The sequence below is a fragment of the Oryctolagus cuniculus genome, chromosome 5 (genome assembly GCF_051225735.1).
Source record: "Oryctolagus cuniculus isolate XC-2025 breed Fujian yellow rabbit chromosome 5, ASM5122573v1, whole genome shotgun sequence".
NCBI classification, from domain to species: Eukaryota; Metazoa; Chordata; class Mammalia; order Lagomorpha; family Leporidae; genus Oryctolagus; species Oryctolagus cuniculus.
The window spans coordinates 48,971,320-48,988,212 of NC_142871.1; the positions used below are offsets into that span (position 1 = coordinate 48,971,320).

Here is a 16,893-nt window from a genome sequence, read left to right on the forward strand (position 1 = left end):
TGCTGTGGCCAGGGAGTGCAGTGGAGGATGGCCCAAGTGCTTGGGCCCTGCACCCCATGGGAGATGAGGATAAGTACCTGGCTCCTGCCATCAGATCAACGTGGTGCGCCGGCCACAGCACGCTGGCTGCGGCGGCCATTGGAGGGTGGACCAACGGCATAGGAAGACCTTTCTCCCTGTCTCTCTCTTTCTCACTATCCACTCTGCCTGTCAAAAAAAATAATCATTATATTCAATTATTGCTTTTGAGGAACAAAAACTTTGCTAAATGAAGAAGCAATCACTATGGAATTTCTTCAATTAGACTTTTGTTAATTGTAGACCTTGAAGCCATTAGAAAACTGATAGATTGAGAAAAATGAATTTTTTTCCATGTTGTAATACTTAAACTCAACTAAAAATTAAAATAAAAGTAACAATCATGCATGCCTTCTCTCTTAATAAAAACTTATGAAAAAGCTAGAACCAAGTACCCTTTTATCCTCCTTCCCCTACCCTTCCCAGATCCCTTCCTACCCAGCCTCTGAAAACCACTATTATGGGGTTTTTTTTCTTATTTTTCTAAAGATTTATTTATTTGAAAGGCAGAGTTACAGAGAACCAGAAGCAGAGAGAGAGAGAGAGAGTCTTCTATCTACTGGTTCACTCACCAAAATACTGAAATGGCTGTAGCCGATCCAAAGCCAGGAGCCAGGAGCTTCTTCTGAGTCTCCCATGCAGACACAGGGGCCCAAGATGCAGTGGCCATCTTCCACTGCTGTCCCCAGGCCATGGCATAGAGCTGGATCTGAAGTGAAGCAGCTGGGCCTTGAACTGGTTACCATATGGGGTGCCGTCACTACACACGATGGCTTTACCCACTATGCCATAGTGCCAGCCCCCATCATTATATTCTTAACATCTGTGATGTCACCATGTTTTTTAGATTCCATATACCAGTGAGATTATGTGGTACTTGTCTTTCTGTTCTTGGCCTATTAGCTTTACATAATGTTGCCCTGTTCAATCCGTGCTGTTGTACATGACAAGATTTCATCAGTAGTACTCCTTTGTTTATATTACCACAATTTCTTTATCCATTCATCATGGATGGACACACTTAGGTTGCTTACATTTTGTGGCTATTGTGAATAGTGCTTCAGTAAATATGAGTAAATTAACCTCCAAAATAAAAATAAAATGTTTTGTATGTACAAACAAAACTCCCTTGTTGATAAATCAGGGAGTATAGTTCAACTGGAAAGTCAAGGAGTAGTTATTTTTTTTTTTTTTTTTTTGCTTTCAAACTTTTATTTAATGACTATAAATTTTCAAAGTACATCTTATGGATTGCAATGGCTTCCCCCCCATAACATCCCTCCCACTTACAACCCTCCCCTTTCCCACTCCCTCTCCCCTTCCATTCACATCAAGATTCATTTTCAATTCTCTTTATATACAGAAGATCAGTTTAGCGTACATTAAGTAAAGATTTCAACAGTTTGCTCCCACACAGAAACATAAAGTGAAAAATACTGTTTGAGTACTAGTTATAGCATTAAATCTCAATGTACAGCACACTAAGGACAAAGATCCTACATGAGGAGTAAGTGCACAGTGACTCCTGTTGTTGACTTAACAAATTGACACTCTTGTTTATGGCATCAGTAATCACCCTAGGCTCTTGTCATGAGCTGCCAAGGCTATGGAAGTCAATATGACTCTGATCATATTTAGACAACTGAAAAGTGATCGCTGTTAAATGTAAGAGAGGGAAGAGATGTGCAATTCGGGACATGCTCAAGCTGACTTACCTCAAACGGTAGAGTTAGAAACATACCAGGGGATTCCAATTCAATCCCATCAAGGTGGCATGTACCAATGCCATCTCACTAGTCCCAGTGATCAATTTCTGTTCACAATTGATCATAATGATAGGACTAAGAACCAAAGGGATCACATAAACAAGACTAGTGTCTGCAAATACTAGCTGATAGAATAAAAAAGGGAGAGAACGATCCAACATGGGAAGTGAGATACACAGCAGACCCATAGAATGGCAGATGTCCTAAACAGCACTCTGGCCTCAGAATCAGCCCTTAAGGCATGTGGATCCGGCTGAAAAGCCCGTGAGAGTTTTTCAGGCATGGAAAGCCAAGACACTCTGGGGAAATAAAAAAAAAAACCTAAATGAAAGATCTCCGCGAGTGAGATCCCAGTGGAAAGAACAGGTCATCAAAGAAGGAGGTACCTTTCTCTGAAGGGAGGAGAGAACTTCCACTTTGACCATGGCCTTGTCTAAATATGATCAGAGTCAAGGAGTAGTTATTCTACAGGGTAGCTACTAAGGGGCCCTCTCTTATTCCTCATAGAATAATACTTACCTAATTCATAATGTTTACAGAGTTAAAATTCTAATAGAATTGGAATATAAATTTAGATTTAAATTTTATAACATTAGCATGGCATGGCATACTTGTAACCCATTTTAGAGCCTCACTAAAAGTAACTCATGCGAGCTGTCAGCCATAAAAAGAGTACCAGGGTAAAGCTTCCTCGTTTTTTTTTTTTTTTTTTTCCTGAGAGGAGATTGATGTTTTCTAGAATTACAGGATCAGTATTTTGAACAATCTTCAAAGTTTTCTATTCACCTCTTTACAAATTACAATATTGCTGATAAGGCATGGCCCATTTTCTGCCCATAGATTACTGAACTGGACTAGATTGGATCAATTTATATTGTACTAGAGAGTTGCAAGTCTTTCTTATAGGGCCTTTTAATTCAATCTTCGTGACAATGTAGAACTAGAATTTTCTTAATGTTAGAAATGAAATGACTCATTAGAACTCTCTGTAGTAGAAGAAAAACACTAAGTGTATATATTTTATTTTAAATCAATAAAGTAAAATAGATTAATGAGTATTATAGAGTGCTTGCTTCACAATATGTTCCTTTCTGCAATCACCTAGGACAATATTTTTACTGATTTTTTGCAGTTTTATCTTTGGATAGTATATATTTTCATATGTTTTTATCCTGCATGTTTCTACTTAATTCTGAGTAATACTTATTCTTTGAGGGAACTGTGTCTAAACCACTATTCATAATTTATATTTGATAATCCAGAGAACCTTTTGTTATATTCATGTGACTCAGAGCTATCATTATCAAGTGATTTTTTGGTCCACCACTTACTGCAAATTCAAGCTATGAAATTACAATTAATATACCAGCTAATAAAACTATTATCATAAGTAAGTTTACCATAGCTTACCAGGTGAAATTATTTATATGTGTTTTTACTATCAATCAGTAATATGTTGAGCAGTTACTCTGCAAGGTTTAGGAACTGTGTTGGTTACCAAAAACTATAACAGAATGTCCTCCCACAGAGTTTAATTTATAGGGCAGAAGAACTTTGCTTCAAAATTGGGACTCTATTACATAACAATGGCTTGTTTTCTTTCAGAATATAATTAATCTATTGTCTCTATATATTAATGGGCCTACTTTTAAAGGTGTTTCCAATGCAACATGGAAAAGATACCATATAAGAATCATTTCTTATACATAGAATTTTAACTACTATTACATGTGTATTCAGAAAAGCATTACCTTAGTTTGCATCAAAATTATGATAAATGTATATGTTGATTTTTTCTTTTATTAATATGTACTGGATTTATTCTTTCAACAAATAGTCGTAAGTGAAACACATCATATGTTTTAGAGAAGATGTATCAGTGGACACTGATTCTCACTCAGTCCATACTATTTTTAATTACTGTCTAGGAAGTTGCTTTTTGTTCTAGAAATATATATGTATGTCTATAATATATTCATTTAATGAGATATCTATGTATTCCTTCATCAGTGCATAGAATTGTTGTTTTTTAAATGTACTATGATTTGTGTCTTGGTCCACCTGTCATAAAAACATTTAGTATTTCCATATTTTGTATATATGCCTACTGACATATAGTTCTATAATATGAAATAAAAATGATCAGTTATGATAACAAATGACAAAACAGGAAAATCATTGATAAGCTGACTTCATGATTTCAGAAACTTTAGTTATCATTCAGATTGAATCTATAAAGCAGCTTAGCAATAAAGATTGAAAGAAATTTTTCATATTCAATCCTAATATAATTAGTATGAATTTAACTTCTTTTACTTTAAAATATTAAATTTATTTTGTTTAAAAAAGCTTTAAAATAAGAGTTGTCCAGTAGGGTAGGAAAATAAAATGCCTTTTAGAAATTCTCTAAATTATGTAAAATCTTCCAGATGTAATTTTATTATCAAATTTTAATATAACTGCTAGTTAAATCATCTTTTTTAACACAATATATTTTGAAGTTTACTACTCTTTGTTTAAAACAAATTCTGTTGTAGATGTTGGATTTAAAGTAGCACACAGTAAAACACTGATCATTCGCAGGGATAAATTGCACCTATCAACTAAATTGAGAAAATACCCAAATTTAGGATGAAATGGCTGAGAAACCAACATTGTAAATACATGCATGTGTGTGTTTGCATGCATAAGTTACATGCAGATGCACATAAACATATACAAATAAAACATAAAGACAGAATATTTGGCCTGAGAATTATGATGATAATGCATTATTAGTTTCCTACAGTTTTAGAGATGAGTTTCCAGTTTGGATTGTTGTTAATTCAGTTTTAGTTCTAGGTTAATATCAATATAGAGGGGCTTGCGCAGTGGCACAATGAGTTAAAGCCCCAGCCTGTAGCAAGTCCTGGCTGCTCTACTTCCCATCCAGTTTTCTGCCATGGCCTGGGAAAGCGGTCGAAGATGGCCCAAGTCCTTGGGCCCCTGCACCTACATGAGAGACCCGGAAAAAGTTCCTGGCCTCTGGCTTTGGATCAGCTCAGCTCTGGCTGTTGCAGTCATTTGGGGAGTGAACCAGCGGAATGGAAGACCTCTTTTTCTCTCTGGCTCTACCTCTCTCTGTAACTCTGTCTTTCAAATAAAAAAGTAAATCTTTAAAAAAAAAAATCAATGTAGAAAAAGAGACTAGACAAATTTCCTCAAAAGCTGACACAGCTACAGCTTTTTAATATTATATGGATTATTGGCCAAAACCAACAATATTAAGCATATTCAAATAATTTAACATTAAAATATAAAGCATTTATTACTCATGCACTCAATCATACATTTATAATTTAATGCAACTATGCTTGTCATTATTCCAAAATGATTGAAATCATCAAAATTTCAAAGTATATTTCTGTGTCTTGGAAAGATATATAACACTGCCTTTATTGAGATTTCTTCTGTATACAATGCTTAACATTCTGATTTTAATTTACATTTAGTAATCACAATTGGACAGTTTTGTCATGCTACCACATTAATTTTGAAGCACAGTTTTGGAGCAAAAGAGTTTAGTTAAGTGGGGGATGTTTCATTATTCACAGTTATCTATATTTTAATTATTTAATTCTTGATTTCTTTTTTCTGCAGAAGTACCTACCTACTGAAACTGTAGAATCTGGAATCCATCCAATATATTTTTGCAGCACTCACTATATTGAAATGCTTTTGAAGGCTGAGGTGCCACTTGTATTTTCAGCTTTTCACATGTCTGGTTTTGCACCATCACAGGTAATCCACAAAGGGGTAAAGTTATCAGTGTCTTTAAAGAAAGTTGCATTCCTGTGACGTATAGAAGATATATTTAAAATAATAAATATATGTATTTAAATCTTTAAACTGGCTTTTGCTCTAAGTTACTTATTGTACATTATGGTTAGTGGTGCATTAAGCCTGTAATCAGAAAGTAAATTGAAATTATGTTATTGTAAAAATTAAAGGAATATAAAAGGAGAGAGGGAGGGAAGGAGGGTGGAAGGAAGGAAGAAAGGGGGATTGAGGGAGAGAAAGAAGGAGAGAAGTATGGTTATCATCTTAGAACTGTATCTAAGAAGTACATGAAATCTATTCTTTTTGTATTAGGAAAAGTTTTCAAAACCAAATATATATGTTTGTTTTATAATAGACCCATGGCAGTCACAGATTTGAAGTTTAGTGTCAGCTGTTCAGGCCAGAAACTTTCCCAGACTCTGACTTTTTACTGGAATTACTACTTGCTTAATACTAAAAGTATTAAGGTTACTATAAGGATAAACTGAGGTAGCAGAAGGCATACAACATGGATTGTTTGGTGTGGGAGATACTGAGTCTTATCTAACAAAAAAAGCTTAGCTGATTAACCTGCATCTTACCCTTACTTTCTGCTGTTGGAATGTGGAAAAGCTTACTGTTTTTTTCCCCCTAGGGCCTGAAGTTGTACAGTGCACAAAAAATGTGATCATATGCAGTAGTGCCGTAGGTGTTGCTTTCTTGTGCATAGCCAGTCTTGTTGATAGAGGTGTGAATTAGTTACACAATATGTTCTAATCTAGTCAAAATTAGTATTTTGGAGCTCAAAGCTTTTTTTTTTTTTTCCCAGAAATTAAGCTTTTATTTTTGTCTTCAAATCATTTTCTCTTATCTAGGATATAATATAGAACATGTCTGAGTGGCTTATCGTTACTTTTCAACAGCTGCCCTATGGTGGAAAAAGTCAGGCACAGTATGTACCGGAAGCTATAGAAAGGTCAGAATCCCCAAAGCAGAAATCTTTAAGCAAAAGATAGAAACACTTTTAGGACTCTTGACTCATTATCAATTGGCTTGGATTTTACTCCAAGAAAAAAATTAAGAAGTGCCAGTTGTACAACTACAGATATTTATTTGGATTTTAAGAAACTAAACATTAATAGGAGAAAAGCCTATATTAAATAAATTTTTGTTTCTTTGAAGACATTTGTCCATAGTTTCATTAACTAGTTGAATCTTTTTAATTGCCCACTCATTTTCGTGTGTTTCTTATTGATTTGAACAGATTCTTTTTAATGCATATTTTCTTTTTTTAAAAAAAATCTTATTTAGATTATACAAGTTTCATGTATTTCATATACACAGATTTAGGTACATAGTAACACTTCCCCCTCACACTTTCCCTCCTGCCTACATTCCAACCCTTCCTCCTCCTTCCTCTCAAATTCCTACTCTTAATTTTTACAAAGATCTATTTTAAGTTTACTTAATGATTATATAGTTAGCCCTACACTAAGAAAAGAATTCAACAAGTAGCATGGAGGAAAAGAAAAAAAACAAACAAACACTGTTCCTCAATGGAAGAGACAAGGGCTGTAAAGAATCATTGAATCTCAAAATATCTGTTTGACTCCAATACATTACAGAACATATTCTTAAAAAAGTAGTATCACTATCGAAATCTCTTAAATTTCTGAGTTGTATACATTACCTTATTTTAACTGTATTATGTATCCTAATGATGGATAAGAGTAAGTCTATCATTTACTTCTGCCTTTCTTCAAAAACTCAATTCAGCTGTTTCCATCATTGATTCCTCAAGATGACTTTAACCACTTCAAATTGGTTATTTGAATTTAGGTGATATTTTTATTGCTATTATGTTAAATTATAAGTTACTTTGATAAAAATTATGCCCTTACTATGTTCAGTTTTCTATCTAGGATTATAATAGGTTTTTCTGTTTTTATTATGTTTTAGTAAAGTCACATAGCTTTTTTCATATAAATACAGAATATTTCTCATTACATATATTGCTAGATTGTATAGTTTTATATCTCTTTCAATTTTATTTTCTCTTTGTTAATAATTGGTAGTCATTATCTTTTCATATTTAGGTCATACATTTTTTGACTTATGTTTTCTTTTTTCTTCAGGATTGTAATAATTACTTCATTTCTACTCCACATTTCTTGTTATTTAGTTCTTCTAAAATAATTCTGAATACTAACTGCTTACTTATCTTTTTACTTTAATTATTGAGAAATGATTCAGCGTTTCACCTTTCAGGAGTAACTATTTATTGGAGGAGGTTATTCCACATTTTGTTTTAGAAAATATTTCTAGTCTTGGTTTGTAAAGTAGTGAATTTTGTTTCCTTACTTTTAATCAAGTTAGAATGTTGAATTTCGTCAACTTTCTTTATAGTTAGAAGTATTTTGATTTTGGGGCTCCTTTGACCCAGATATACGAGACATTAATTTCTTAATGGCAAACTGTCCTTGCATTCTTTTGGATCTATCGTATTAAACAGTTATAAGCTTAGTTCAACAACTATGTGGGAAATAGAATTAAAAGATAGAATTATTTTTGTGCAGAAAATCCATAAATAGGGTTTTCATAAAATGCATTTTCCATTATTTTTTGAAGACTTCTCAAAGTTTTTGACATTATATATGTTTTTCATACTAATTTTTAATTTTTAAATTGATAATATTGCATAGTTAATTTTTTAAAGACTTACTTATTTGAAATGCAGAACTGCAGAGAGCAAGGTGGAGAGACAGAGAGAAGCAGAACTTCCATCCACTGGTTTACTCCCCAAAGCATCAGCTTCAGGCTGAAGCCAGGAGCCAGGAAATCTATTGTTGCCTCTCACATGGGTGGCAGGAGTCTTCTGCTGTCACCCAGGTGCATTGGCAGGAAGCTGTCTTGGAGGTGGAATAACAGACTTGAACCGGCGCTATGATATGAGATGCTGGCATCACAAGTGGCAGCTTAAGGAGCAGCGCCGCACCAGGTCCTATACTACATTACAGAGAATTCATGCCATGTATTAACATTACATATATGGTGTTGTTCTGATTATCTGAAATTTTCTGAAAGTAATAAAATATTTTAAAATATCAAGGAATTTCACATAGTAGAAAGGAATACATTTTCTTTTTGTGACAGGCAGAGTTAGACAGTGAGAGAGAGAGAGACAGAGAGAAAGGTCTTCCTTTTCCGTTGGTTCACCCCCCAAATGGCCGCTACGGCCAGCATGTTGCGCTGATCTGAAGCCAGGAGCCAGGTGTTTCCTCCTGGTCTCCAATGCGGGTGCAGGGCCCAAGCACTTGGGCCATCCTCCACTGCCTTCCCGGGCCACAGCAGAGAGCTGGACTGGAAGAGGAGCAACCGGGCATTTTTGAGAAGTTCAAACACAAAATTTACAACTGATTTTCTGCAATTTATGAAATGTTTACTCATAAGCTCAATATTCCTTTCTTTCTATTCTTTCAAAATCTAAGATGGGTACCAATATTTCTAAGAATTGCTGTTCGCTGTTCTAGTCTTGACTGATCCAGTGTTCCTTATCTAATGCCTTCAATCATTTGAGTCTCAGACATATACTCATTAATTTCAAAATAGATTTCCAAAGACTTTGGGGGAAAACTTGTAACATCTCAGGCCCTTGCATCAATTTAGTGATTAAAAGGAAAGTATACAACTATCAATTTGATATATCTTTATCAGTTTGAAATTGCATATAATTAGCAGATTTATTTAATGAAAACCACAGCATTGTTTCTGAGAAATTTTATTCTTTTTCTTAAATGACTATAAAATAACATTTTAATTGCTCTCTAGGGGAGCTAATCATTTTGCTTTAAGTACATATCATTACTTTGTTGATGTCATATGCTGTTTTATTGCTAATTATAAAATATGAAAGCAAAATTTAAGTAAGTAAGTAGATATATGTGACTAGGTAATTATTTGGATTCAAATGTTGTGTTTGAAAACTTACTCATTTTCATCTAATTAGGAACTTTGCCTTTTGAAGTTATGTATTTTTAGGCACTTAGGGATTGGTTGATTAGTGAAGGATTTGTTGGCAGGTTGCTAAATGAAAGATACAGATCACTAGAGTAAAAATAATGAGCTCAACTACAGAATAAAATGTGTTTGTTTATTAGATTTTCTTTTAAGAGTAACTAAGATTGGAATAAATATCAAAATCTGAATGTTATTCTTTCATCTAAAACAAATAATGGAAAATTACATCACATGTTCCAATGAACTTTTTGACTAATCTTATCTTTTGTTAAGAAACTTTCTTTTTTCTATTTTGTTCACTTCCTTGACTTAAGAAGTGCCACTAGTCTTCAATGCTACATCTCTAATAATTAGGGTCAGCATGCTGCATATATTATTGATTATTGCACAACACTGAATACACATGTGGCCCAACATGATGCTCCTCTCAATAAAATGTAGAAAACTTATTGGATTTTTGTCATTACAAAAGCAGGATTTTAGAAAATGATTTCATCCTTTTATATTTTGTGACAGTGTTTGTTGAAAGTAGCAGGTTATGTGCATATAAAGCAGAATGTCAAAGCTGGAGATGCTCTTTTTTCACAGTCAGGTTCACAAAATCTGTGTCTTAGTATTTTCTTTTCCTGTTGTTGATGTTGCCAGTTGCAATGATACCTTTTCCTTCCTTGTGAGGTGTCTTTATTTGTCAGGTACTTATCCTTTAATGTCTGTCCAAAGGGAAACTTTCTGGATCTTCTTCAAGCAGTTAATTCTTTGAGTTTGCATTCCATGTACTACTTAGTAGAAATACATATTTTGCTTTGTGAAATAGGTATGGGTATGTGTTTGACTTCTCTTCATGTCCTTTGGGTGTCTGACACAGTATCATACCTTGAAGTGCAACAGAAATACATTCGTATATTCACAATAACTGTAGTTTAAAAATGTTTCCAATTTAATTTCATTTAAATATTTTAGCCTTTAATAAGTGAAAGACAGGAAAATTCAGGGCCAGTGATATGGAGTGCCTTACTAAGGTAACTCAGATAGGAAGAATTTCACGTGAAACAACTGATTCTGCAATGTATTTTCTTCCTTACTTCACTCTTTCTATAGTGACAGCAAATAAAATGCAGTCAGAAGAGTTGTTTTAAATGTCATTTCTGAATCATAAAAACTAATCATTTGGAATTTTGACTTAATTGAGTATCCACAGTAATTGTGTTAGCTTACCGTTTTTGACCTGATACTCTTAGGTGATTCTTTGAAGATTGTTTAACTCTAGATACAAACAATAATAATTTCCTGTATAATATAATTATTCACATCAAAATGTTGTATTTTAATGTCCTTTGACATACACTTGAGTTTGGTTGAAGAGCAAAATTTCTTAAAAAAGCTGGGGTGAAATTTGATGTGTATTGTGCAAGTGATTTTCTTTTGTTATGAACTACATAAATGATTTAATGTATAATTGTACTACGCACACAGAATGGTGGTTTACCATAAGAACATTTAATATTTCACTTCATAAATAGTATCATTAGCTACTGATAATATTTTCTGACTGGTTATAAACACTCAGTGTGTTTTTTTTTTAAATATAATAATACAGTTTTGGGACTATAAGAGCTCTTCAGAAAGTCCTTGAGAATATGTATTAGGAAAAACTGCATAGATTTCAAGAAAGTTTTTTGCACCAAAACTGATTCATGCTTTTTTTTTTTTTTTTTTTTTTGACAGACGGAGTGGACAGTGAGAGAGAGAGAGAGAGACAGAAAGGTCTTCCTTTGCCATTGGTTCACCCTCCAATGGCCGCTGCGGCCGGCGCACTGTGGCCGGCGCACCACGCTGATCCGATGGCAGGAGCCAGGTACTTATCCTGGTCTCCCATGGGGTGCAGGGCCCAAGCACTTGGGCCATCCTCCACTGCACTCCCTGGCCACAGCAGAGAGCTGGCCTGGAAGAGGGGCAACTGGGACAGAATCCGGCGCCCTGACAGGGACTAGAACCCAGTGTGCCAGCGCCGCAAGGCGGAGGATTAGCCTAGTGAGCCGCAGCGCCAGCCTGATTCATGCTTTTTTTAAAAAACATGTCTGAGTGGATTAAAGTTAGAGACACTGAAAAGCTATAGCACAAATTTGAAAAAATCCACTATCAGAGAGAACAACATTAATTCTGCTAAAATTAAAGGAAGAAGAAGCATCATATTTATTGTAAAGCCTATAGAGAAGAGTGGCTGAATTACTGAAGCTTTGACAATATTCCAAAGAAACAGCAGTTTACAGTTTGTTTTAAGAAGGAACAAGACAATGATGAGAAATAAATCCAAAGGGGCAGACCACCTATCTACATAATTTATGACTAAAAATTAATCTTGTTCATGCCCTGATTGAAGAGTACTGATGATTAAAAGAAAATAATAAACCAATACCATAAACATTGCAAAGGTCCAGTGGTTACAATTCTGACTGAAAAATTAAAGTGGAGCAACCTTGCTGCTCCATATGTGCTCAAACTGTTCCATCTAGATTAGCTGCAAACAAGAGTGGAACCCTCAACACAAACCTTAAACAAATCAAATCAAGATTCGGAAACATTTCTCCCAAAAATTGTAACAGGAGATGAAGTACGGCTTTACCATTATGATAGTATAGACAAAGTAGAGTAAAGCAATGGCAGTGACAGCCACATGGTGGAAGTGGTCCTGTTAGAGGAAAAGTGGACCAGTCAAGAACAAAAGTCTTGGTGACAGTTTTTTTTTTGGATGTCCAAGGCGATTTGTTTGGTAATTTTCTGGAGAGCCAAACAGTAATAATATCTGCTTCCTGGAAGGTGTTTTGAAAAGTTTCCTGAAGTTTTAGCAGAGAAATGCCTGAGAAAGCTTCCTTCAGAGAGTCCTTCACCACAACAGTCCTGCTCATTCCTCTCCGCACACAGGATGCTTTGCTCGAAGTTAGATGGGAAATCAGGAAGCAGCCAGCTTATAGTCCCGATCTGGCTCATTCTGACTTCCTTTTCTCATGCAATTCAGAAATCTTTAATTTTGTCAGTTAGTAATGAAAAATGACTGTGCTTGGTTGCTTAAACTCCCAGAGGCCTTGGTTCTTCAGTGATAGCTGGTATCATCTTGAGCTTGATGGAACTTATGTTGAAAAACAAAGTTACTTTTTTGCTTGAAATTTTAACTCCATTTTTTCACATGGTTTGCAGTCCCTACATGTTTGTAAAGGGAATTTTGGCAATTTCTACCAAAATTACATCTGCATTTATTCTGCAACCCAGCAATCTAATTCATAGACATGTATCTCAAAGATACACTAGGAAAAAGTTGAAAATACACAGAAGAATGTTTTTAATAACACTGTTTATAAATCTAAGATTATATGGCCGGCACCGTGGCTCAATAGGCTAATCCTCCACCTGCGGCGCCGGCACACTGAGTTCTAGTCCCGGTCGGGGTGCCGGATTCTGTCCTAGTTGCCCCTCTTCCAGGCCAGCTCTCTGCTGTGGCCCGGGAAGGCAGTGGAGGATGTGCACCCCATGGGAGACAAAGAGAAGCACCTGGCTCCTGGCTTTGGATGAGCGCAGTGCGCTAGCCGCAGTGCGCCAGCCACAGCGGCCATTGGAGGGTGAACCAACGGTAAAGGAAGACTTTTCTGTCTGTCTCTCTCTCTCTCACTGTCCACTCTGCCTGTTGAATAAATTGTAGGTTATCCACCATGAAGTATTATGTAGTTGTTAAAAAGAAAGAGAAATACCTCTGTCTATGGACATGGAGGTTTATACAGGGTAATTTGTTTAGTGAGAAGAAAGTGTAAACTAAATGTTTAGCAGGTTACTATTTATATAAGTTAAGATGGGGATACAAATAAATATGTACATACAAATATGCTTATTGTACATAAATTATATATACTGTGGTTTTTAAATAATTGATAGCAAAAGGTTAAGCTGGAGATTCAAGGAATGTGTATTTTTTTTTCTAACCTGTATATATTTGAAAGGCAGTGTTAGAGTAGGGGAGAGAGAGAGAGACAGAGAGCACTTCCATCCACTGGCTTACTCCCCAAATTATCACAATGGCTAGGGCTAGACCAGGCCAAAGCCCAGAGCTTCTTCACCCATGCAGAGCTGGGCCAGAACAAGGCCAGGAGCTTCTTTACCCATGTGGGTGGCAGGGGCCCAAGGACTTAGGCCATCCTCCACTGCTTTTCCAGGCATATTAACAGGAAGCTGGATTGGACATTGAGCAGCCAGAATTAAACTGGTACCCATATGGGATGCTGGTACTGCAGATGGCAGCTTAACCGGCTGTGCCACGATGCCGGCCCCTGTGTTTTATATTTTTACTTTAAAACCATTTAAAATTTTGCATAATATAAGTAACTAAGTATGAGAAAATAAGACCAGTTGATAACAGAAAAAATATTCCCATAATGTCTTTAATTAAAAGGGTAATGGTTGATATGACTAATATGTAGAAAATAAAAATTTAGTAATACCATCTAGTATAGAATGAATTGTGCCCCCAAATTGAGATGTTGAAATTCTAAGCCCTAGTATCCCAGAAAATGAACGTTTTGAAGATAAGGCTTTAAGGAAGTAATTAAGTTAGAATGAGGTCATCAGAGCAAACCCTAATCCATAGGACTGCATAGGAAGAGTAAATTAGGATACTGAGATACTGATCTGAAGAGAGGGAAATCCATGTGAAAAAATGGGGGCAAGATGGCCATTCAGAAGACAAGAACAAAGACCTCATGAAAAAAAAAAAATAATCAGTTCTGCTAACAGCTAGGCCTGGGATTTCTCTCGAATATTGAGGAAATGAATTTTTGTTTTTGAAGCCACCAGCTTGTGGTTCTTTGTTAAAGCAGACCTAACAAGTTAATATGCCATGTTAAATGTAAGCTAAACCCAGAATCATCTTGCCAAAAAGTTGAATCAGGGATATGAAAACATTTGGGACCTATTCAATATTCTTAAAAGGACAAAACAATAGAACAAGAAAGGAAAATATATAGATCTGTATCTTCTATACCTATGACAAATTGAAGTGAGCCACCATATCCATTCCCTTTCCCTCCATCCACCCCACAAAAATTTATAAGAGAAGAAAAGCTTAATAAAGGGAATGTTTTTTCAAAGGTAATTTACAAATCGTAGATGAAAATTAATATATTAGTAATTATATTAGTTCCCTGTGATTGATGTCGTAAAGTTCCATGAACTAGATGGCTGCAAAGAACAGAAATTTATTTTCTCACACTTATGGTGACCAGAAGTCCAAAATCAAATTGGTGACAAGGCCAGGTTCGCCCTGAACTCTTTCATGCCTGCCTTCAAACTTTAGACAGCCTTAGATGCCTCACTGTTCTTCAGTCTTCCACATGATGTTCTTCATGTGTGTCTTTGTTATCTTACTACTGTATGTCTGTCTCTGTGTCCCTATTTCCTCTTTTCATGAAGGCACAAATGTTATTGGACTAGGGACACTCTGTGACATCCTTTAAAACTTGATTAGCTTTGTAAAGATCCTATCCCCAAATAAGGTCATATTCTGGGGTGCTGGATGTTAGGATTCAACATAGTTATGGGGGTGGGGCAAGCAGAAGAAGGGTAGCCTTCTGTTCAAACTATAACATTAATATACTAAAAAGTTAGCAATATTAATCTCTCTGTCATTGTTACTTTTTTTTTCCTAAATTTTTCTTTGTTTTCCACCATGGGCATGTATGGCTTTTATAATCTGAATAGATATTATGTAAAACCAAGTTAACCAAAGAGGCAGAAACCAAAAACCCTTTAGTAAAAGTCTTTTCTGAATTATTCTCTGAATTAGCTCCAAGTTTTTATGTTATGTAATTCTGTTTGGTTTAAATTATTTTCTGATTCAGCACGAGTCCATTTGCATTAATGTAACATTTAGCAATCTGTCATCTGCATAATTATACATCTGTGATTATAGGTAGGATAGGAAAAAACTCCCATCTCTGAATTAAAATAGTTTCTTACCATTTGTCAACTGTGGAGAGCAGACTGGAGTTTTGGTAAGAGCAAGACAATATGAAAAAACAACCTTTCAGGAATAAGTATATGTACATTGGGTACACGATCAGTTACCCTTAAGTTCTGAGTCCTAGGGCCATCAAAATTTTATCACACATTAAGGGAAAGAAAGAGAGAAATATACTTACTAGACTTCTATGCAGAATATCTTTTTATTTTAATCAAACACTAACCTTTTAATTGATTTTCTATGCTATTATGTAATTGGGTACTCTTTTTAAGAGTCAAATGTGGTTTTTATAAAATTTTAAATAAGCTAACTTCCTCCTCCTCCTCTTCTTCTTTTTTTTTTTTTTTTTCAGATTTGCCTGCAATGGATAACTCAGTGTTTTTGGAATTATTTAGATTGGATAGAAATTTGCCATTATATTGCTACTTGTGTTTTCCTTGGTCCTGATTATCAGGTGTATATCTGTATAGCTGTATTCAAACATTTACAACAAGATATTCTACAGCATACTCAGACTCAAGATCTGCAAGTTTTCCTAAAAGTAAGTGTGGGAATTATTTAGATTGCAATTAACAACTAATTTTGAGTACTTAATGTCAGATACTTTCCTAGACACTCATCCAATCCTACAGAAACACTGAAAGTTGGGTGATATTAGCATCCCCGTTTTAGAGATGAAGAAACTGGGGATGGAGTTAAGTAAGTTGCTGACAGGTGAACAGCTAGAGTGAGGCTGAGATAGTAAACTGTCTGGATCTAAAACTTTGTTTTTAATCAGTATACTATGCTGAAAGTCATTTATATATACACTATATATAATATACATTCTATGTTTTATCTATGTGTGCTTTATATATATATATTCTACATACTGTTAGACCAGTAAAAGTGAATTTTTTTTGTTTTAGTATAGAGGTTCTTATGTTGGAGGTTTGTTTCCATGTGACAGCAGTAAGAAGTGGAGGCTAATAAGAGGTTCTTAGATCATGGAGAGCTTGCCCTCAGGAGGAATTCAGGTAGCAGTCATGAAACTCTGAATTAGTTCTTGCATGAGCAAGTTGTTAATAACTGTGAGCCCAACACCTGAATCCCCTTACTTGCTCTTTGACTTTTCTGCTGGGTAATGGGCTCTTTTGTTCTGCCTTTATGATAGTGTCCAACATGAGTCCATCACCAGAGCTGAGCTCCATTCTTTTTGAACTTTCAGAACTGTGAGCTAAATAAACCTGC

At 35.2% G+C, this 16,893-nt stretch overlaps 1 protein-coding gene across 4 annotated transcripts in view; it reads left to right on the forward strand.

Annotated features, from left to right (window-relative positions):
* Positions 1-16,893, forward strand: part of TBC1D32 (TBC1 domain family member 32) — a 276,080-nt gene that overhangs the window by 244,008 nt on the left and 15,179 nt on the right. For all 4 annotated transcript variants that reach the window (XM_070073655.2, XM_070073650.2, XM_070073652.2 and 1 more), the window contains 2 exons: positions 5,484-5,624; positions 16,016-16,204. In XM_070073655.2, the coding sequence (XP_069929756.2) occupies positions 5,484-5,624; positions 16,016-16,204 (330 nt within the window). The remainder of the gene's footprint in view (positions 1-5,483; positions 5,625-16,015; positions 16,205-16,893) is intronic.